The 23381-nt window shown below is 42.4% G+C and overlaps 1 protein-coding gene across 3 annotated transcripts; it reads right to left on the bottom strand.

Moving 5' to 3' along the window:
• Positions 1-974: 974 nt before the first annotated feature.
• Positions 975-19034, bottom strand: LOC143023766 (uncharacterized). Of its 3 annotated transcripts, XM_076182380.1 has the most exons (3): positions 18593-19034; positions 11661-11770; positions 5872-8467 (listed from the first exon to the last, which is right to left on the bottom strand). In XM_076182380.1, the coding sequence occupies exon 3, from the start codon at positions 8340-8342 to the stop codon at positions 7233-7235; it is 1110 nt and encodes a 369-aa protein (XP_076038495.1). In that variant the 5' UTR covers positions 8343-8467; positions 11661-11770; positions 18593-19034; the 3' UTR covers positions 5872-7232. The 3 variants fall into 3 exon arrangements, 2 of the variants coding, with proteins under 2 accessions (XP_076038495.1, XP_076038494.1); XR_012966205.1 differs by lacking the exons at positions 5872-8467; positions 11661-11770 and adding an exon at positions 975-1210; XM_076182379.1 differs by lacking the exon at positions 11661-11770.
• Positions 19035-23381: the final 4347 nt, after the last annotated feature.

The raw sequence follows: 23381 nt of genomic DNA, 5'->3' as shown, positions 1-23381 counted from the left end.
CAGGTTGAAGATATGTGAAATGCAGGAGGGGCTCAAGAGTTCCATCTGGGGTCACATATAACAGTGAATAGATGAGTGGATGTGGAGGTGAATTAAAGAGTAAAGGAAGAGAATAAATGCCTGTGTGGAAAAGCATGACCAGTATTTGGGGATGAGCACAAAGAGAAGGTAGTGTGAAGGTGTGACTGTGCCCAAGGTGCTGTGTGAGAGGCTAAAAGAAAGGGGTTGACAACTTTTAAGACAATGTGATCAAGATGTATTGTAGTTGCTTCAATAATAACCATAAATGTGGCCTGGCTTTAATTTCAGTAAATGAAAAGCTGCTGCCTCACAGTGGTTAGCAATATTTCTTGGGCCCTCTCATTGATCTGATTTGGAAGAAAAATTAGACAATCGTCTATTGTGTTTTGTATTAATATGGGATGTTTCTATGTCACTGGCTTATAGTAGTAGGAGGGGAGCAGGCACCAATTGTCAGTTCTCCTTGTGTAAAAAAGTGGAGGAAATATAGCAAGTTGACAGAGAGCAAGATCTTGGGCCCAGTCCAGAGATTGAGTGTTGAAGGGTTTAAAGACAGGCAGCAAGGAGATGATTCTCTTCAATATCCATCTTCCAGGGCCATCATTTGAAGGTATCAATTGTTAGCCCCTCATTGTTTCAAGAATGGACAAACAAATGTAGTTTTTAGAAGATAATTGTCTAGTAAGATAGACCCTGAGTGTTGAGGAGGTCTGAGCATATGGGAACAATGAGGAACAGCTAGCAAAGATAGAATGAAAAGCAGAAGTAACTAGGGTGAGCCTAAAGAAGGACTAGAATGATATGGATGGATGGGGTGAACAGAGCTTTGGATGACCCTTCACCCCTGATGTGCTGAGATAAGAGTGGGTGATTAGGTTTTTCAGTGTAGGTATCAGCCCCACCCTTTACAAGAGGGAGAGGGGCACTAGTAGTATTATCTGTTCCCTAAAAAAAAAATTCTCTGTCATACCAGTCTCATACTTAAAACCTTGTATTCATATAAAGATTCAAATACCCCTCACCTCCACTGTTCCTGTTGGCAGAGTGAAAAGACCAGGTTTACAGAATACTTCATTTTCATCCATTTCCTCCTTAACATTTACTTCTTTTATTATTGTACTTTTCTCAATCAGGCCTTCCATGATAGCAGTTTCAGGTGGGGCTTCCATAGTGGCCTGGACTTGAATTCCTGGAGAACAAAGCGGTACTCAGACATGTTTATCTATTCCTTTAAGACATCATCTTAATTATGGATTTAATATATAGTACATATTGATGAGAATGATTAGGAAACTGACAATGTGATGGAGACAAAGCTAAGGACTGCACAGAGGAAAATGGGGAGATCAATGGTGGGAATAACACGGAAAGACCAAAAGAGAGCAAGTTGGGTGACACAACAGACTGGAGTGAAAGATATTGTGGAGTTGGTAAAAAAAATGCCGCAAGATGACAAGTGTGCAATAGGGACACCAGATAGAGGGTGGATAGATGAGATAGAGAATTTTGCAGGAGGGATGTGGCAGAGGTTTGAAGTCATGCACTTCATGGAATGCTACGAAAGGGGCTTTTGTTCAGTAGTGGACTCAGGATGGCTAATTGATTGATGATGATGATATCATTTATCACATTCCCCACAACAATGATCTACAATAAACAGCCACAAATGTTCCTTCCTCAACCCCTTTATTGCACAACATTCATCACTCAACATCATCAAACATTTATGTATATTCTTTGTAAACATTCACCATCAATCCCCAGACACTACTCTCCTCAGATATCTTTGCTGCCCACACTCCAGGGTAACATTCTACGAGGCATTTATTCATTTTAACAACTTTAATTTTTGTAAAGTAGTATCTTCCTTGTCTGTCTTCCACATTTCCAGCATAAATTAAAAAAAAACCAAGATCACTCTAAATGAGCACTAGTAATTCAGTGATTCAATCACCTCAGGTTCCTTTCATAAAATCAATTTAGTCTTCCAAGTTTATTTTCACCTCTATACCATGTTGGCTTTTTCACCCCCTAGGTTATTACATTAGCCATTGTTTTATTCAATATGCTGCCCCTTGATTCTTCACTTTTTATTTTGTCTCCCATTCCTCCCACATTACCTCACCAGAACTAAAATTACTATACATCATATTCTCACTTTTTTCTGTAAGCCTTTTCAGCTCAGGCATGTTATTTATTGATTATCTGTAATCTGTTTCATCCCATTCTTGTTTTTAAGGGGTTGTAGGCCACAGTAATGTCTTTTCTTCCACCTTCTTCCACTTTGATGTTTCTCACTGTTATCATCACACCTCTTATGGTTCCTCTTCTGTCCCTCCTCCATATACCTTCCCTCACCCACGAGAACATCAACATTTCCATTGAGCTTTAGTGTGTGTGTTTACCTAGTTGTATCTTATGGGAAGGGGAGCTATGCTCGTGTTGTCCCGTCTTTACATCTCGCAGTGTCTAGTTTGCTCTTAAATTCATGTGTGATTTCTGCAAACACTATTTTTTTTTTGTCCAGTTTGTTCCAGATGTCTACCACTCTGTGTGGAAAACTTTTTTTTCAGGTCTCTTCTATAACTATACCTTTTGAGCTTTCTTTCATATCCTCTTGTGTTTCTCTTGTTCCAATTTAGTAAGTCCTCTCTATCAAAGACTTCTGTGCCTTTCATGTTTCTGTAGATGGTCAGTAAGTCGCCCCTCTCTCTTCTTTGTTCTTAAGTCAGTAATTTCCACTTAGCCAGTCTCTCTTCATATGACAGGTTTGAAAGTGCCGGGGACATTTTTGTGGTTACTCTCTGTATTCTTCCAATTTTCTTTATAAATTCTTTTTGGTACAGGGTGATCATAGTGTCACAGCATACTCCAGTCTAGGCCATATTAGTGTGAATAACATTTTTGTTAACCATTTCTTCATCTAAATAGGTAAAAGCGACTTTTATTGACCTTAGCAAGTTGTAGGATTCTCCGACAATTTTGTTTATTTGTTTATCAGGGGACAAGTCATTTGCATATGTGTGAGCATGTGTGTATTTACCTCATTGTAGTACAGTATACAGCAAAGGGGCAATGCTCATTGGGTCCCATCTCCTACCCTCCAATCTATCACATACCTAGCTGCCTCAAATTCATATACAGTACTGTACAGTTCCAATTTAATCTATATCCTTGGTTTCCATGACCATATTTAGATTTGAATTCATGTATTGTTCCAACTTGGGCTACATCACCTAAGCTACGCCAAGTATTTATGCATCTACATGGAAAATTGCATTTCTTCACACCCTTTATACATGTAGTCTTCCCTAACTTGTTTTCATGACCTCTTAAAGCCCTCATATCCCTAATCAAAAGGTCTCTTCTGTCAATGCAATTTATCCCCTTTAGTGACCTGAATATTGTAATCATATCACCTATTTCTCTTTAATCTTTCAAAGTTGACAGACTCGGTGCTTTTAGTCTCTCCTCGTATGATTTGTCTGCCAGGCTGGGAACTAGTTTGGTTGTTGCTTTTTGTATTCTCTTGATCTTGCTTATATCCTTCAATCTGTGTGAGAACCATACCACTACTGGATAGATCAGGGTTTCAATGAATATTCTCATCTCCACTCGATCAGAAAAGCCACTTTAATCTTCTGCAGCAGTCCAAATGAATCTCCAACATTTCTGCTGATATGTCTGTCAGATATTAAAGGGTGCTTTTTTATCGACACTTGCAAATCTTTCTCCTCTTTTGCATTTGTAATGGATTCACTTCCTGAGGAATAGTTTAAAGATGGTCTTTTGCAGCTATTGCCCATGTGTGTCTGTATTTTCATCTAATTGTATTTACCTAATTGTAATATACAAGAAAGGATCATGCTTATTGGGTGCCATTTCCTATCTTATTCTCTAATTTTTTAACATACTTGGATTCATATTCATGCATGGTTCCAAATTAATCTATATCCTTGATTTCCAATGATCATATTTAGTTTTGAACTCATGTTTTGTTTGAACTTGGGTTATATCACCTTCTAAGCTTTTCCACTTATTTATGCATCGTTATGGAAAACTGTATTCTTTACATTCTCTAGACATGTATTCTTAATTTATTCCCATGACCTCTTAAGGCCCTCCCATCTTTAATCAGGAGATCTCTTCTGTCAATACAATCTATCCCCTTTAGTGACCTGAACACTAATCATATCACCTCTTTCTCTTTGATCTTTCAAAGTTGGTAGACCCACTGCTTTTGGTCTCTCCTCATATGGTTTATCTGCCAGGCTGGCTGGCTGGGGACCAGTTTGGTTGCTGCCCTTTGTATTCTCCCAGTCTTGCTTATATCCTTCACTTTGTGTGGGGACCATACCACTGACGCATATTCCAGTCTTGGATGTATCAGGGTTCTGATGAATGGTTCTATTATACCTTCATCCATAGTGTGGAACGCCATTTTAATCTTTTGCAGTAGTCCATATGTGTATCCCATAATCCTGCGGACAGACATGTCTGTCAAGTGACAGGCTGTCATTGATCAAGACTCACAAGTCTTTCTCCTCTTTTGGTTTTGTAATGGATTCACTTCCCAAGGAATAGTTTAGGGATGGACTTTTGCCACTATTGCCCACTTCCAGTATTTTGCATTTCTTTGGTATTGAACTTCATTTCCCATTATTGGCTCTATGCAAAAACAGTCTCTAGATCTTTGTGTTATAGTTTGCTATCCTTTTTTTTTATTCTTCTCATGATTTTTGCATCATCTGCAAACATGTTGGCATAGCTTGTTGTTCCATGTCATTGGCATAGACAAGAAACATAATTGGTGCAAGGGGGGGAATGGGGAATGGGGGGGAATCAAATGAGTAAAAGATGGGTTGGGTGTGCCCTGGCTGTCTACCTTTCTTATAAGGGGTGAAGAGGCCTTTGGTATATAATGATAACACAGGATATGTTAGAAACGCAGGAAGATGTCAATTCCCCCACGGTTTCTCCGGCCGGGCGATTGCCCATGCCGACTTGCCTCAGCTTCTTCATGGGCTTTTTTCTTCGTCTCCAGCGAGAGTTGGCTATTGTGATCAACACCCAGGAAGCGTGCCGCCGTATGCCCATGCACCCAGAGTTCCTTTCCATTAATTACGCTGTTCTTGACCGAGTCTCAGGGAGCAGTCGCTAGCTTGACGACACAAAGTCATTCTAGCGATGACACCCCACGGTTCTCCGACGTCGCCTAGCACCAAAGACTCCTCCCTCCTCCTATTCAATCCTGCATTCACTGCCCCCATGTCTCACAGCCGTACAGTAAGGCAGGGAGTACACGCAACTTGAAGATTATTCGGGGTCCTGCTCCTTCTATACTCTTAGACGCAGGCGAGGCTCCACAAGTCACGTCCTGTTGTATATTGGTCACCTCCGAGGTCCCTTACGTGTATAACAAATAGGTGACGGCGCCGCGGTCTTCGCCTGCCGAATCGTTGATGCAGACACTGGTGGCGAGTTGCTTATCTTCACGCAGTCTGCGTGAGGCAAGGAAAGTGCCCATCCCTCTCCAGGCCAGCCCACAGCCAACCGATTTCCTTCATCGTGTGCGGCTCGCCCTGGCGGAGCTACCCAATAGTCGTCGGGGTTCGCCTGGGAAGCGTGGAGACCACGCCTGGCCCGTGGCCTTTGACTTCTCCGTGATAGACCTTCGACCACCGAGGCCGTGCTGACGTCATTCTCCTGCATGCTTCAGTGAGAGATTAGGGTTTGGGTGAAGACCAGTCCCCTTAGGAATCCCCGAGTGGACGGGGAGGCAGGCAGTAGGCCATGCCGAGCACCAAAAGTAACTTACCTTTGTCCAGAGCGCACACCATGGCTCATGGATCCCAACCGATGATCCGTCGTCGTCGTCCACATGGACTGCCTTTTGCCAGCGCTTCTGTCCTTATGGACACTTTCGCGCTGCTGTCGTGCATTACCTTGTATGTTGTTTCAGTCAAATACATATGTTTATAGTTTGGTTAATAGTCCTGCTTTCTGTAGGAACCTGAATCTTGAGACTAGCTTTCGTTTCAAAATAGGCTGTTCAGCAGCAAGCTGATGAACAAGCTGGTCAAAATTCACTGTGGAAAACAGGATGTTTGGGTGGTAGACATATACAAGATCACTTTGGTAACATTTATTCTCAGCGCAGCTGTGCCAAGCTGCTTCAAAATGTCACATGTATCCTTGGTACTGGTACGTATGCCATACACCTAAACACAACACGTCTGGGATGGAGGAATTCTGGCTCCTTGTCAAAGCCGCAGGGGCGGGGGGGCTGCCCAGCAAGCAGCAGCAGCAACAGCAGTGGAGCAATTCTCTTCTACATCGTAACTAAAATCTTTAACTCTTTCGCCGTTTTCGTTATTTTTCCTAAATGCTGACCAGCTATTTCATATAGCCGAGGAATACACCCCTTTTCAGCAAAGGGGTTAATACAACTGTTCCTCTTACAGACTGCCCATAGCTATCAAATGACCTGGACCTAGAGTCTCAACTAGTTATCTCGGCATGCAAACACACTTTGACAAAATTTCTTCAAGACGTGGGGTCACCGATGGGCATCTGCATGTGGTGGTTCTGTAACATGGATGTCGGAAAAGAATCGGCTCCCCACTCCTCGTCTTCAAATCCCACGAACGCCCTGAGCACCTGCACGTACAAGTGCAGGTCTGAGAGGCCAACACTCAAGTCTCCGGATGAAGCCTAAGGTCTATGTCAACCCAAGCTGTTTTTCCTCCACTATTTCCCATACAACTCGTGAGTGCTCCTTTCCCCTCCCTCCCTACAAGCCGGCGATATGGAGGCAGATCTACACGAGTACGATACGAACAACAGTCCAACACTTCTTTATAGAGATCTGCGAGAGAGAGTGCCCAAGGACAGTTGCTGACTTCTATTGGGTTGCAGGTTTCCAGTTAGTGAAACTCGAGAAGGCAACATCATTTATCATCATCACCATCATTATTCAAGATCCACACAGCTTCTGACCCAGGGCAGTGGGCGAGATGCAGGAATGACCCGTCATCCAGGAGGAGCCAATATAAGAGGGAGGGAGGGGGGTAAATGGGAGTGGAGTATGTGGAGATGGAATGGGTGGGAGTGGATTTCTATGCCTTTGTTTTTTGGCTACCTCCCTTGTAAATGGGAAAAAGCCTTTGGTATATGCATGTATTATTCAAGATGGTTCCACCCGATTCCATTCAGCTGAAAGGCGGTAGGTCCGAACTGAGAGGGTTGTTGTAACAGTGTCTCCCGATGCTGCCAGCCGCATCTGCTTTCTCCTTCATCACTATCTCTTCCTCCAGATCATGTTCCTCAATCTTGACTTCGATGACTTCATCGTGAGGAGCCAACCCTATTCCCACTACCGATGACGACGACGACGACGACGACGACGACGACGACGACGACGAGGGGAAGGCGGAGGAGGAGGGAGATGTTCCTCCTGCGGGTGAAGGGTCCGCGCCTCCGTGGTCCCACAGCGGCGGCGGCGGCGGCGGCGGCGGACTTCCACCTTCCCTCTGGACTTCGGTCGCCATCATTACGCGCTGCCTCCTGCCGTTGTTCTTGCCGTGTGTGTCTGCGTGTTTCGTCAGGTCGCTAGGCAGGCAGAAGGAGGCTCCACAAAGGGTGCACTTGTGAGGCCGCAGCCCTGCGTGTCGCCGCAGGTGTCGCTCGAGGTGCCTGCGACAGGAGAGAGCCACGCCGCAGTGGGTGCAGCGGTGGGGTCTTTCGCCCGTGTGGCGGCGCAAGTGGACCTTGAGGTTCCCCCTCTGCGCGAAGGCTGCTGGGCAGAAGGAGCAGCGGTGCGGGCGCGCACCTGTGTGCGTGCTCATGTGCGAGCGGAGGTGGCCCGCTTGCGCGAAGGCGGCCGGGCAGAGGCTGCACGTGTGAGGGCGCTCGCCCGTGTGCGTCCGCACGTGGCTCCGGAGGTGGCCCGTCTGGGAGAAGGTGGCGCCACACAGCGAACAACCATAAGATCTTTCCCCCGTGTGGGTCCGAAGGTGTCTGTTCAGCACCCCCTTGAGGGCAAACGCCGATGGGCAGAGCGGGCACTTATGGGGCCGCTCGGTGCTGTGCGTCTGGAGGTGATTGTTGAGGCTGCCCTTTTGGGAAAAGGCCGCCGAGCACAAGGGGCAACGATACGGCTTCTCGCCGGTGTGCGTCCGGATGTGGTTGCTCAAACTGCCTCGCTGGCTGAAACCGGCACCGCAGAGCGAGCACTGGTGAGGGCGACGGCGTTCTTCTACCTTCAGGTCCTCCTCCTCCTCCTCCTCCTCCTCCTCAGCCGCTGAAGGAGGAAGGGCCATGACGTCGATTCTATAAGACCCTCGAGCGAAGGAGCTACTGAGAGGACCTCGACACCGCTACTCCCACCCTTGATGATGCGGCCGCCTTTGCTCACCTGTCTACAGTATGTCCAAAACCACCGTTTCTGCAAAGCAAAGAGAAGGGAGCCATTGCACACACAAAAGAACCCAAAAGGCATGCCACAAAAGGGTGATTGACATAGGGAGCCAATACAAATTACTGAACTGAATTATGGGAAAAAATGAGATGATTATCATAAACACTTTACATCCTACAACACTCAATTAGGTGAGTTAATTCAACTTGGTGAATAAACACACGCGTACACAAATTGCTGCCCAGAGTATTCAGAGGCCCAAGCCACCAAAGTGCTCTGGAGGTATTATTTCAACTTTGAAGACAGAGAGTGATATATAACAAATAAACATCACTTAGTCCCTAGAATTTTGTGTCTGGCTTGTGGTATAGTGTACAGATGGCTGATGGAACAAATATGTAATTTTAAGCAATCTATCACCCCCAGGAGACCTACAGCTCCAAAGCAAAGCATTGAGAAGAATAACAGGATGCATCAAAACCACCCTGATACAACACTTGCGCACAGAAACCAAAATCCTTCCCATAGAACACCACATGAAAATGATAGGTACAAGAGCCTACAGTACTCATTGATCTGATTACATCGCACAATCACATCCTACTAAATACATCAAGAAAACTAATACAGCAGTATGCATCTCAAGCATTTGCAACCTGCACCTGTCCTATAAAACAGAGAGGACTGGGTTGACAGTGTAATTGGTAACTGAAATCAGCCACTGGTTTGGCCAAATGTTAAGTCACTCAGGAGAGAAATATTGTGTTCTTGTTTGAGTGTGGCTTGGGTGGGGCAGTGTGTAAAAGGAAGTGTTCAGTGTCTTCTGCATGATAGTCTCTGTGGCCATGCCTATACTCTATGTTGGCATTATTTCAGTGCTGTTGCATGGTGACCTTAACCCATTCAACTCCGATGACAAGATGTCTTGTCATTTGGTCAAATAAAACAAAAAATCATAATAAAACAACAAAATGTTTGATGATCAAACAGCACCAGAAAAATATGACGTCATCAGTCCTCCTCGAGGAGGACTGATGACGTCATATTTTTCTGGTGCTGTTTGATCATCAAACATTTTGTTGTTTTATTATGATTTTTTGTTTTATTTGACCGAATGACAAGACATCTTGTCATCGGAGTTGAATGGGTTAACCATGCTCTGGAGGTGTAGCTGGGTGTGGTTCTCAGGAGCTGCCTGCAGATTGCAATCGGACATTCTTTGACATTGGTATGAGTATGTGTTAAGCAGTTGTCCTCACATCATCCCACTACCCCTGGGCTCGCATGATGTCCCTTGGGAAGGCTCCTGCATCCCATCTGGCCGCGTAGGGTCAGATAAAGCTTCCTTGAGGTCAGCAGGTGGGAGAACTGAGTCTCGTACCATTCCACAACCCATTGGCTTGCATGAAGTCTCCTGGGAACGCATGTGTAATTCCTAGTTCCATCTAAGGTTCATCCCAGCTCAATGTCCTGGGAACGTCCTGGCATCTTCCCAGGGCGTCGACATTCCTCCCTAGCGGACAGAAATCGCCGAAGATTCAAACCGCCTTGGGGCACCACTTGACTAGCATTGTCGTCACCTCCCTGGCCGCCCCCCCCCCCCTCACTGCCTGAGCGAGCCATTACCATTCTTTTGGTGCCAACTTTAAAATAACAACTTCTTCCCATCAATGTTTGCCTTCCATCCAGGCTGCATCCTCACAGTGTGTTTATTTAATTGTTGATTTTCACTGTCAGACCTTTGATATATGGGCTGGTATCAAAACTGAGGCCCAGAATCCCCAGGCTCTCCTCTAATGAAATGGTTTGGTTATTCAACCCCACCAATGGGTGTTTACCTGAGCCATGGCTGTCCACAGTGAGCAATGTTACTAATGATTTCTGGAGTGAGGCCTCCATTCTATTATCTCTAAGCCACTGTTCCAACTTATCTAAGTAAGCAGGGGTGTTCTTTGCTATCATTCTGTAGTTGCTATGATGGGCTATCATCATCAGTTCATGTACATGGGGAAATGCTTTAGTGTTATGCATTGTATCTGATGTTGGGAGATCACTTGCAAAAAGGTTGCATAGCATAGCATAGGTGAAAGTATTGCTCCTTGGAGGGACTCCACTGTGCCATGAAAAGGGCATTATTGACAAATGCAGATAGATAGATAGATAGACAGATAGATAGACTTTATTTGGCAATAAATCAATGTACATCAAGTGCAAATAATGACAAGAACACATAGTTCGAAATAATAAATGTAAATTGCCGAGGATAACACAAAAAGCATGAACGCTTATTTCCATTGTGGTCCTCATCAGGTAATTTTTCTACATTAAGTCACACGGACAAAAATTAAACTAAACTATTCTACAAGTTTATTAATGACAGGATGAGGTGCATGGAAGGAATCCCTAAATGGAAAGCAGAGAGAAAAGTTTATAAAAAGAAACATTAAAACAAGCTAAAATTATGTACAGAAGTTTCTGATGAATCCTCAAAAGAATTTTTTTTAGTAGCTAACAGAGAAATACTGTACATGTAAAATTTTGTCAGTTTGTATGAAACAAATGTGGAATAAAGGAAGCACACAAACTAATGTAAAATGTACACAAGAAAAAACTCCAGGATCTATTTGTATCCGAAATTAGATACTTAATAAATGCCGAGATTAATTCTGGTTTCCGAATAAAGGGATAGTACCAATTCATAAAGGAGAAAGTAAGGACAAAACCACTCAACTACAGACTAGTATCACTGACTACCATGATTGCTAAATTATGTGAGAAAACAGTCAAAGGGTTAAACATACTGGAGAAAAACAATTTGGCAAAAACACAAACAATTTGGTTTTAGAGATCAAAGACCATTATAAATATCAAATGAACCAAATTTTGACTCAAGAGTGGTTCATGTCCTGCAAAACAGAGAGTAATGAGTTAATTGTGTATATTTGGATTTGGAAAAAACATTTGATAAATTGACTCATCATAGACTTGTAGGGAAACAGGAACATTGGAAGACTTCTAGGCAAAACTGTTTGAATGGATCCTGAACCAATTTGGAAGATGGAAGATCATCTATTATTTTTTTCCTTAAAAGTGGTTGATGTGCTGCAAGACAGAGAGGGTTGGGTGGACTGTGTGTATCTGGATAAAGCATAACAGGGTACCACATAGTAGAATTTAGTGTAAATTGGAATACTGGAGGACTAAATGGTAAATTCCTTACATGGATCAAATATTTCCTGAACAACCAAAGCATGAGAAGAGTAATGAAGAACCAGATGTCATGATGGAAAGTGGTGACCAGCAGAGTTCCACAAGGGTTGGCCACAGCACCTGTAATATTGTGTATATGCATACACAAATGACATGATGGAAGATATGAAAAAAAATGTACATCATGATGACTGACAATTCAGTTTAACATTATGGAACTCCCCCATTAGGAGGCTGGGACAGTGCCCCTCTCAGAGGACTTTGTAGTGCGGAATCTAATGAACCATGCCCTTGGTCCAACTCGCTGGCAGCAAGATTTAAACTGCTTTGAATTTTTCAATTCTTTACACATTTTTCTAAATGATTCATAATCAACATTTGTTACTTATATTCTAGTATTGTTTACATAGTAAGATTTTGCTGAACTTATTCTGGCATATCTTCATTAATGTTCTATTATTCATCCATATTAATTTACCTCATGCTATAATTGTTTAGATTTTTTTTTTCTTGGACCTAACTTTTGTATAAAATGTATTTATTACTATAATTAAGACCTTATACATTTGTGCCCCTTATGTGGTGGGAGTGTACTTGTCTTGGTTTGTAGATTTTGGTATTAACACTACGGCTTGTCTGGGGATAAACCACTCGTCTTGCCACACTGTCATTCATATACACTGTTCCAATCACCAAGTCCTTAACCCACAAACTATGCAATAGGGTTTCGGCAGTCATACCCATGTTGCACAATTATTGGCATAAAAACAAAAACAAAAAAACTTTTAGTTATAAAATGAAAAATTGCACAGAAAAGTAACGGAAAACCAAATATTAGGTAACAATTTGCTTTAGTTAAGGTGTACTGGTGTAACAAAGTTGTGTAATTTGTTACTTGGAGGTAGTGGGCAGTGGTTATGCACTTTGCTGCTAACCGCTGCTGTTTGAATTGTCCCTTTTTTTTTTCATAGGAATAGTTTTTGTGTAAGTTATCTTACATCTTTCACCATGAGAAGTAGAGGGTTACGGGTTGTGAGGAAGTGAGTGACTTGCCTTTTCCACAATGTCTGAGGAGAATTAAGGGAGGTATGGGTGGGTAGGTCTCGTGTGTGTGCTTGTTCACCCTGTGATGCCAAACTTCATTTTAAGACACATGGGGGTGAAATATAGACCACAATGTTTAAAAAAGCCTTCACATCATATAATGTATGTCGCAGTTACACACTGTTATCATATGATGTATGTTGCAGTTTACAGGTAAATGGGGTTCAAAAGTTTACTATATCCTGCACAGAGGTCAAGCTAGTTGAAAAGAATGGGTCAGAAGTAAACATACATACATATACATATACCAAGGCTTTTTTCCCCCTTCCAAGGGAGGTAGCCAGAAAGGGAAAGGCATAAAAACACTCCCACCCATTTCATCCCTAAATACACTCCACACCCCTCCCACCCTTCCTCTCATCTGAGCACCTCCTGGATGACGGGTCATCCCTGCACCCTGCCCACCGCCCTGGGTCAGAAGCAGTGTCGCAAGACACAGTACATTCACAGCAAGGCCTCTTCATTTAATTGGCGACCCCCCCTCTCCGTCCCCCCTTGCATATAAGGCGAGGACGGGGAGAAATCCCTTCGGGCTGCGTCAAAATTTACTCACACATACTACCCCACCCCCACCCCCCCGACCATTCCTCCTCATGCAGTCACAACATCATCCATATACAACCATTCTCCACTCACCTCTGTCTTCCGTCCTCTCCCTTCCTTCCTCAACAGACATTCCCCTCTTCCCCAAAGCCCCCTTCACCCCATCCATCCACCTCATCCTAGGACGTCCCCTCATGTTCACTCCCTCCACATCTGCCTTCCATACCTCTTTTACTAGTCTTTCTTCACTCATTCTTTCCATGTGTCCAAACCATCCTAATATTCTTTCATCAACCCTATCTCCCAAATCCTTTTTCACCCCTGTTCTCCTCCTCACCTCCTCATTTCTCACTCTATCTAGCCTAGTAACCCCCACCATACTTCTCAGACACCTCATCTCAAAACACATTCAAACTCCTTCTCTCTTCTTCTCTTATGTTCCACGTTTCTGCCCCATACAGTGCTGTTGGCACAATCACTCCTTCATACAGTCTCCTCTTCGCATCCATTCCCAAATGTCTATTTCTCATTACACTCTTTAAACCACCAAGGCATTTACTCGCTTCTCTCAATCTACATTCTACCTCCACCTTCACTCCACCTTTTCCTGCTACACTTGCACCCAAGTATCTAAAACTATCCACTTCCTCCAGTCGCTCTCCCTTAATGTTCACTTCCAGTCTACTGCCACTTTCACCCCTTGTACATCTCATCACCTTACTTTTACCCACATTTATCTTTAGCTTTCTTCTATCACATACTCTCCCAAACTCTGCCACCAGCTTCCTCAATCCCTCCTCTGACCCTGCCACAAGCGCAGTGTCGTCTGCAAACAACAGCTGGCTCACCTCCCACTTTTCTCCATTTTCTTTAACCATCTCCAATCCCTGACTCATTACCCTAGCATTCACCTCTCGCACCACCCCATCCATGTATAAGTTGAACAGCCAGGGCGACATAACGCATCCTTGACGAAGTCCCACCTTTACTTCAAACCACTCACTCTCTCCATTTCCAATCCTAACACATGCTCTACTACTCACATAAAAACTCTTGACAGCTCCCAAAAGCTTTCCTCCTATCCCATAAATCTGCATAACCTCCCACAGTGCCTTTCTGTCTACCCTATCATAAGCCTTTTCCAGATCCATAAAAGCCCAAAAAAACATCCTTCCCCTTTCCTATAGCTTTCTCACATATCTGTCTTACCACAAAGATCTGATCTACACAACCTCTACCTGTCCTAAATCCACACTGTTCCTCACCAATTACTCCTTCTGTTCCTCTCCTAATCCTCTCAATTAAGATTCTCCCATAAGCCTTCCCTACTACACTCAACAGGCTAATCCCTCTGAAATTACTACATTCACACTTGTCCCCTTTTCCCTTGTAAAGAGGAACTATACAGGCACTACTCCAGTCCTCCGGTACTCTACCCTCTCTCCAGCAAACATTAAATAACCTCACCAACCAGTCCACCATCACTGAACCTCCCTTTTTCAGACATTCTGCATGACATCCATCCAGACCAGGTGCCTTACCTGCTTTCATCATCTTTACAACTGCCTTCACCTCATTCTTCCTTATTTCTCCTCCATTCTCCTCACTCATCACTCTCATTTTCTTCGTGGCTGAATATCTGAACATTTACAAGAAGCAGAAGTTGAGTTTTGTATAGCTGTCAGTGTAGTTAGTTACAATGGTAGAGTGTATACTGACAAGCTCATTGACATATCAAGAGTAGTCAGAGTTGACACCATGTGATGATGGAACCTTTATTATATGTACATTTCACTTGTGGAAGCTTTTTCAAGTACACAGATGCAGGATACAACCTCATGCTATTCATACATCTCAGAATGGATTCAGAAATGTATAAATGTTGTACATTTAATAAAGGTTCCACCCTTACCATTCTATTGGCAATTGCCATTTCAAATCGTGTCAAGAGTACTTACATTAGTGTAACAAAAATAAACATAATGATAAGAAAATATATAAATGAATAAATCATATTGGCTCATGAATCAACAAAACTTCTTGTGAATTGTTAGGATGCAGCACACCTACAGTATACTACACAAACACATACAACAACCTATACCACACAATACATGCACCCAGATCACAAAATGGACTCTTCAAGACAGATTACCAAACTTAATACTCCACTCCCCTTACATCTATATGATAACAAATGCAAAAGTGTATATGTGTATCTGTCCATGACCCTACAATTATTATTATTATGTTATTATTATTCATAATTATTTTATTTATATATTTGTTTTTTCGCATCCGATCAAGATACGGACCAAAAGGTCTCCTGTCGGCATGCATGCTATTCCTTTGTAATTCCCACATACTTGGCCCAAGGCCAGCATATTATACTTTTTTTGGAATCAGCTAAACCTCGGTAACCAGGCTGTGGCCATGGCCACCATGGTAGCCATGGGACAACATGGAGTCCATGGGCATAATGGGGATCCTGTCAAAGTGTAACTGTGTGTCTTTCCATGACTCTATGTTGGCATTGGAAGAAACCTCTTCAAACCACCCCCAATGGCAAAATAGAAAATGTCGTCTATCTTACTGCCTTAGAGTAAATGCCTTATAACATACAATAGTTTGTACCTGAGAATCAACTGTGGTGCCATGCAATACTTTTAAAAATTAAATAAAATGATCACTGCACAACTTAATGCTTTATATTTTTACTTTTCACTGTGCATTTCAAATTATTCAAGGGACAAAGACCTTTAATGCCCTTTGCAGGAGTTTGGTTAAAATTCTGCCCCATCCATAGGGTGACTTTAAAGCTAGTCAGCTCTAAAACAATACCATCACAGAATAAGCTTGGCAAAAATTAAAGTCTACATACTGCTGCAGTCCACAGGCCCCATTATCTTGTTATTAAATGCTGGTGTGAAAGCATACCACAAAATGCTAAGCAATTGCTAATTTCATCTAAAAAATATATATACAAAATAAAATACAAAAGTGACTGTATTGGAAAAGGCATCTCTTAACCACTTTTACATCTCATCATACTTGTCCTCTTAAATCCTTCTAGCTTAACACACTTGAAAATTGCACCACAATTCTTCTCCAGCAAGCAAGTCATCCTCAATACATCCCTCTTATGAAACAGGTCCTTTTCTCAATCTACACTCTTCTCCAACTCAATTTATTCATGCACACAAGTGCTTCATTGACATTTTGACCATGAGCTCTAATAGCATCATTCACTCCATCCATATTTTTCTTCATCTACACTTTGCTCTCACTCCCGGTAACAATAATTCAAGAGTCTTTTGAGGATATTTACTCTCATTCAATTTCATAACATGACTTGATCACCTCATGTTGACCTGCTCTATTTTTTTTTTTTTTTTTTCCATCAGTCCCCTCTGCAGTCCATTCACAAATTGTCAGTCCTTGTTATATTTCTTAACCATGTACAGAGTCCTTAAACACCGAATTTCTATTGCTTCTTCACAATATTCTTTCTGAATATCTGAATATGGTTGAATACTGTATATGAATATTTTTGTAGGTGAGGCCTCAATGCCCTCACCTGCAACCATAACAATTGACACAATGACTGCTTAATCCACTCCTTTCACCTCTTCTACTGAAATCTTTTCCTCCAAAATAAAGAATAAGCAAATTATATCTCATTGAATGATCTTTTTTCTATACATTCTTTCAATGGAAAAAAAAAAAAAAAAAAATTATACACATTGCCATAATAAATGCGGTAAACTGTGGGCAGGATTTCAGCATATGTATGCATTCATTTAGAATTATTTTTTGTCCAGTTATACAGAGAAAATATTTAACCTTTGAGAGCATATAGTTACATCTAGCTGCATTTTGATCAAATTTCCCCCAATTTCTGCTTGCTAATATACTGTATTACTTCCTACCTTGCATGATAGTGGTCTGAATTTAAATTCACTGACTAGTAGTGTCTGCCACTTAGCTTGGCAATCTGGTAAAAATGGGGAAAACTGACACCCTCCATTGCAGTCAAATAAACATGAGTATCAACTGCATCAAAATTGGTAATCGTTGCTAAGATCCCCACATGCTAGTCAGTGTAATCTGGTTGCTGCCATAGAATTTTATTCAGCTATAAGAAACCCACTTTGCGGCTTTTCTTGATTCCCAACCCATTCACAACATTGTACAACTTTAGTCATTGATGTGAGCTGCTGCAGATACTGCTGGCCGATATTATTCAGTTGAGGAAAACCCCCCTCTCTAGCAAAATTATTGAATCTAAAAATTAATATTATATTTTACAATAACACATACAAACTTTCTCTAAGTAATCTAAGGGCTGAGCCTGTGATCACAGCTGGTTACCTGGTGGGTGAAGATCTCCTGCAGAAGAGATCTGGGGCAACTTAGACTGATAACACATCCCCGACCCGGACTATAACGAACAAAGCATCACCTGGTGTATAGGTTCATCCCAAACAGTTACTTAAAACTTGTCAGGTGCAAAAGGGTAGTTAAAAACCCAGTTTCGGCTATGGCATTCGATACCAGGAGACAGCACCTAACCTTTTATTCCAGCCGCTCCTGTCACATAATTTCATTACTCTTTAAGGCACCCTTTTGATAACAAAGACATTAAAAAAAAAAAAAAATACATTATATGACTGCCTTGAACAATGGAAGGGAGGCTTCCTTCAGCTGAATAAAATTGTCTATTGGGGCAGCTACAAGTAATGTACAAGAACCCCCACCCTTCCCTGGTTGAGACATGTTTAACCTTTAATGGTGGCAGGGTTCCCTAAGATAAGTAAAATACCATAGTAGCAGCAGTAGCAGCCAGTTATTATGATACTCTGTTCGAAGAACCTAAGCTTTCTCTCTGGGTGATTCCCTCCATACTGGTTGGCACTTTTTTCTTTTATTCTGGCTGCTCCCAGGCAATTTCATTAATTTTTCTGTCACCTCTTCAATAGTGATACGGTTATCCAGTTTCTCAGCATAAGTTCAGGTGTCTAACGAATTTTCCTACATACTAAAATGATCAACTGACATTTTAGCATAAGTCCATTCTCTTTGTTAGAGGAGGTTAAGAGACTACCCAGGCTAATGCCATTTAATATTGCTTTGCGAAGGGGCAGTCACCACTGTGATGGGATTGAGGATGGCGGCTACTTTCGATTTCATTCATCAGAGCGAATTGTGTATTTCTGTACCTGGTGCAAAAAGCAAGTCCGGCTGGGTGGAACTGAGGTAATACCAAAGGAGGAATGCTTAATGAACTGTACTTACTATTTAAAGATGATCATATGACGTGGCTAGCATGAGTACTCCCGATAGAAGAAACCGCTGATTACGCCGATGTCAGATCCTGAAAATTACGTGTAGATGCTAATTATATATAAATGACGAACAATATTTGCTGTGAGGAATTAATATTGAAGTGTACCTCATTGGTTTCAGAGTTCTATCGTATTTTAAACAGCGTAATGATCAGTCAATGAACAAACTAGCATTTATGATTGTAAGTTTAGTGACGATTTGAATTACTATCGATTTTATTGTTTGTTTTGAGACGCTAGCATTCGAGAGAATAAAATATTTTGAACATGCGCTGTTATTGCCATTCACGTCATCGACTGCCATCTTCACAAAACTGCACAATGTTAAAATGTTTATTTGTCATCTTATTAATTAATATTGGAATCGTGAAATATCCCCCTCTAATACTGCATGTGACGGTATGTTCTAAATTCCTATGTCAGCCATGCTTTTGTTTACATGGCAATATTAGACATTGAGTACAATGATAATCAATTTCATATCCTACGATAATCTAGATGTAACACAACATGAGAACATAAGAATGAAGGAGTCTGCAAGAGACCATAATGCCTATACTGAGAGTTCGATGTCCATTACCACAATGGAAATATGCTTACATGCTTTTTTTTTTTTTTTGTTATCCTTGGCAAATGTAATTATTTCGAACTGCGTGCTCTTTTCATTATCTGCACTTCATGTATATTGATTCATTGCCAAATAAAATTATTGTTATTATTATATTACTATCATCCCCACCTATGTTTACATATTGCCTATTCCTTCTTAAATCTAAATTTGTCCAATCTAAATCCATTACTGCGAGTCCTGCCCTGTTGTCTTAATATGATGACCTTGTCTGCATCCCCCTTGTTAAAACCCTTGATCCACTTGAACACCTCTATTAGATCACCCCGCACTCTGCGTCTTTCCAGAGAGTGTAAATTAAGATGCCTAAGCCTCTCCTTGTAAGGTCAATATCCTCTACGGATTTTAGTGAATTGATGTCCATTCTACAGGACGGAGACCAAAACTGCACCGCATAGTCAAGGATGGGTCTAACTAACGCCAGATATTTTGGCAACTACCTCTGCACTTTTATTAGATACGATCCTACCAACTACACCTAATGATCTGTTAGCTCTATTTCTGGCGTTAATGCACTAGAAAACGCAATGAGAAACCAATCTGTAAAGTACAACTTTATCTCAATAAACGAGACAAATATACCGAGCTTAAAGAATATACAATAATAAAGATTGCGAGGAAATTTCCATTACTTAGCAATTACAGGTTTGATATATTGTTGCTATGAATATTTGTAATGAGAAAGTGTATGACGCATATTTTAGTTTCGTAGACATGGCAGGGCGGGTTCGAAATTCAGTATTATTTGGAATAAGCATTTGTGAACGACGTAAAAAAAACTATTACGATGCGCAAAAATAGAGCTAATCTCAAATCCTACAATTCTTACTTCAATATTGTTAATATGTATTTTATAAATAAAAGGGAAATAAGTTTCTCTAAGGATACGTCAGTTTAAGTTTTGACTACGATTTCAATCGTGTGACGATATTTACATGACTTCTTTTCAAATTTTGATCACCTTTCAAAGTGGCGAGTGAAAAGGAAATTCTACAAGTCAGCGTGTGGTTTATATCACAGCTCTTGTCTTTTGGAAAACTCTCATATGGAAGGTAAATCAGTGAAGTTGTAGATGAATCATCATGTGCCCCCCGAGGTGCGTAATAGATTGGAGAATAGGCGTGACACTGTAGTGACGTGATGCATCCTACGACCCGTCACACACTGACCAAAGAAATCTTCGGAACTAGCCTTTCCAAGTTCCCGTAGTTGGCAAGCGTAGTTCGCAAGGGTGTTCCTGCCAGCCAGCGGTCAGCCAATCAGGAACTTAGATGGCTCCTCACGTTCCCGCCAGCCTCCCTTAAAAGGTCGGCGTTTCGCCGAGATGGGCAGAACAGTACCGACCAGCACACACAACAACATCTCCTCGTCCAATCCTCTAGCCGTCCCATCGAGCCTCGGCGTCATCATCTGCTACCGCCTCGCTGACGTCAGGCTCCACGTCCAGCTACAAGCATAAGCTCCACTAAGCTGTGGCCTTAGTCCGAGCTTCACCTATATTTCTCATGTGACGCTTCTAGTGTCGCACCTTGTGGCTAATTACCAAAGGAAAGAGATTAGATATTTTGTGTTGATTTTCGTTTGTCCTGCCGTTGTTCCGAACTAAAACTACTACGACACCACAAGTTGGTCCTTGCCTGCATTACTACAGTAACAATTAGGTATATATAGGAACTCTTAAAAGACAAATTGAGAGCAGTTGCACATGAGAACACTATGAAGAAAAAAAATTGTGTGACAGCTGGAAACAGGCAGATTTTGAAGAAGCTTGTGATGACAGGTATCGTATTAAAGTCGTCAGCCTAAAGTTTCAAATTCATTAGTCTAATGGCGCCTCTGGCAAGATGGAACCTAGGAATCCAACTGGGGGGCTATATACATTTTTTTTCCCGGGGGGGTTTCAACGACACGGAGCGAGGGAGTATGGCGACGCGCCACCAGTCTAAACCAGCCTGGCCGTGACTTTTATATGTCCCATAGTTGGCAAGCATAGTCGTCAGCAAGGACGTCCGAGCTCAAGGCAACTGACCAATCAGAAGCTCGGAAAACTCGCTGGAGACCGGTCGGCATACGACTCGACTTAGGTCTACGTACCCGCTAGCTATAGTTGGCAAGCGTAGTTACCAAGAGTGTCCACACCAAAACTAAACGGACCACTCAGGAGCCAGGACAGTTTTTTTTTTAGCAACTTTCTCTGTTGTGGATTTCCGCCAAGAAGAGCGTATATAATGTTGATGTGTTATAGTTTACAGAATATTTAATTTTCTATTGCTCTATCTCTATCACGTGGGTGTGCACTTCTAAAACTTCCCTCTGTGTCCTGCAGAGCATCCGAGGGGGTCTTTGAGACGAGCGTTCCAATACGCGGCTTTTTAAACATAGTATAATGGAATTCAATAGGGTCTTCCACACGACGCGAGCGTTACACGCTCGTACAACGCGGCGGTGCAAACTCCCAAGGAGTCCGGTCAAGGTAGTGGCATACGTCGTCAGCCACCTTACTTGACCCTCTCTCTTATTTATTCATTTATTTATTTTCGTACAGTACCACGAGTATCATTTTTTGTGTGCTGTTTTGTTATGCTATCTCATTTATGGCATGATCTCAAAAATTAGGATTTTGCTTTGGTATGCAATCCTAACCTAACCTAACACAACATGCATTTCTTGCTTATTTGTTATGTTAGGTTAGTTTTTTTTTTTTTTTTTTTTTTTTTTATTGCATACCAAAGCAAAATCCCAATTTTTGAGATCACGCCATAAATGAGTTCGTATACCGAAACAGTAAAAAAGTTATGATGAACATAGATCGCTACTATCAGGTTGAGATCGCATACCAAAAACAGCATTTCTTTTTAATTGTAACAACGATTTGAACCGATTCTGCGAGACGTGGCAACAGTGCCTTCCCCCTCCCCTAATGTTGAAACACCGAGGTGTCACTAGGTGACTGACGATAATTGGGGGTCAAACTGGCAACGTCGCACTCGGGGTGTGATGGGGGGGGGGAGGGAATTCCCGCTTCTGCACCTTAAACAGACTCCTTGAAGCTTCCACACGAGATGGTGGATGACTAAGAGGAAGCTTCGGAGATGGTGGATGACTAAGAGGAAGTTTCGGAGATGGTGGATGACTAAGAGGAAGTTTCGGAGATGGTGGATGGCTAAAAGGAAGTTTCGGAGATGGTGGATGACTAAGAGGAAGTTTCGGAGATGGTGGATGACTAAGAGGAAGTTTTGGAGATGGTGGATGACTAAGAGGAAGTTTCGGAGATGGTGGATGACTAAGAGGAAGTTTTGGAGATGGTGGATGGCTAAGAGGAAGTTTCGGAGATGGTGGATGACTAAGAGGAAGTTTTGGAGATGGTGGATGGCTAAGAGGAAGTTTCGGAGATGGTGGATGACTAAGAGGAAGTTTTGGAGATGGTGGATGACTAAGAGGAAGTTTCGGAGATGGTGGATGACCATAGAGGAAGCTTCGGACGGGAACGTAATGCGTCAGGGATCCGTTGATCTGTCAATGAAGGGCAAACGCGCGGGCAAAAATCTGAGGCGTTTCAGTGCGCGCGCAAAACAACCCATCCCAAGAAACCCACCTTTAGGGGTCTCGCTACGCTCCACAGGTGATGCGGCAGCGGACATAAAGCCGCGTTTACACCGAGCTAGTCTCGGCTGATTCTCCTCATCCGTTGTGAGTTCGTTTAAGTACAAAACGACGTCGGTTGTTACAATCTTTCGTTGTTGTTTTTTTTCAATCTTCAGAAGTCAAATTACCTTTGCGTCATATATTGAGGAACCGAATGACGAAATGAAAGGAGCTAAACCTTTACGAATGTTAGATTGATAAAGTGTTCTTAGAATGCTGCAAACAAAGTCTTCTTCTGGCTATTCAAGTTCACAGCATTTGGCGAGGATCGGCCCAGAGTCGCTCGGTGTAAACGCACCCTAAGAGGGGGTTCACACGGTCTAACGGTTGTCGAACACGTTGTTCGACAACCAAATACCCCGTTCACACATCACTTTCGACGGACCATTAGACGGACCATTAGACCGTATAACCCCCCCCCCCCCTAAGATGCGAGAAGTTCACCCGTCGGGTCTCCTGGCCAGCA

The sequence above is a fragment of the Oratosquilla oratoria genome, unplaced genomic scaffold (assembly GCF_046742065.1).
Source record: "Oratosquilla oratoria isolate Oo_2021 unplaced genomic scaffold, ASM4674206v1 SCAFFOLD58, whole genome shotgun sequence".
NCBI classification, from domain to species: Eukaryota; Metazoa; Arthropoda; class Malacostraca; order Stomatopoda; family Squillidae; genus Oratosquilla; species Oratosquilla oratoria.
The sequence above is the reverse complement of the archived record's forward strand: the minus strand, read 5'-3'. Positions and strand labels throughout refer to the sequence as shown.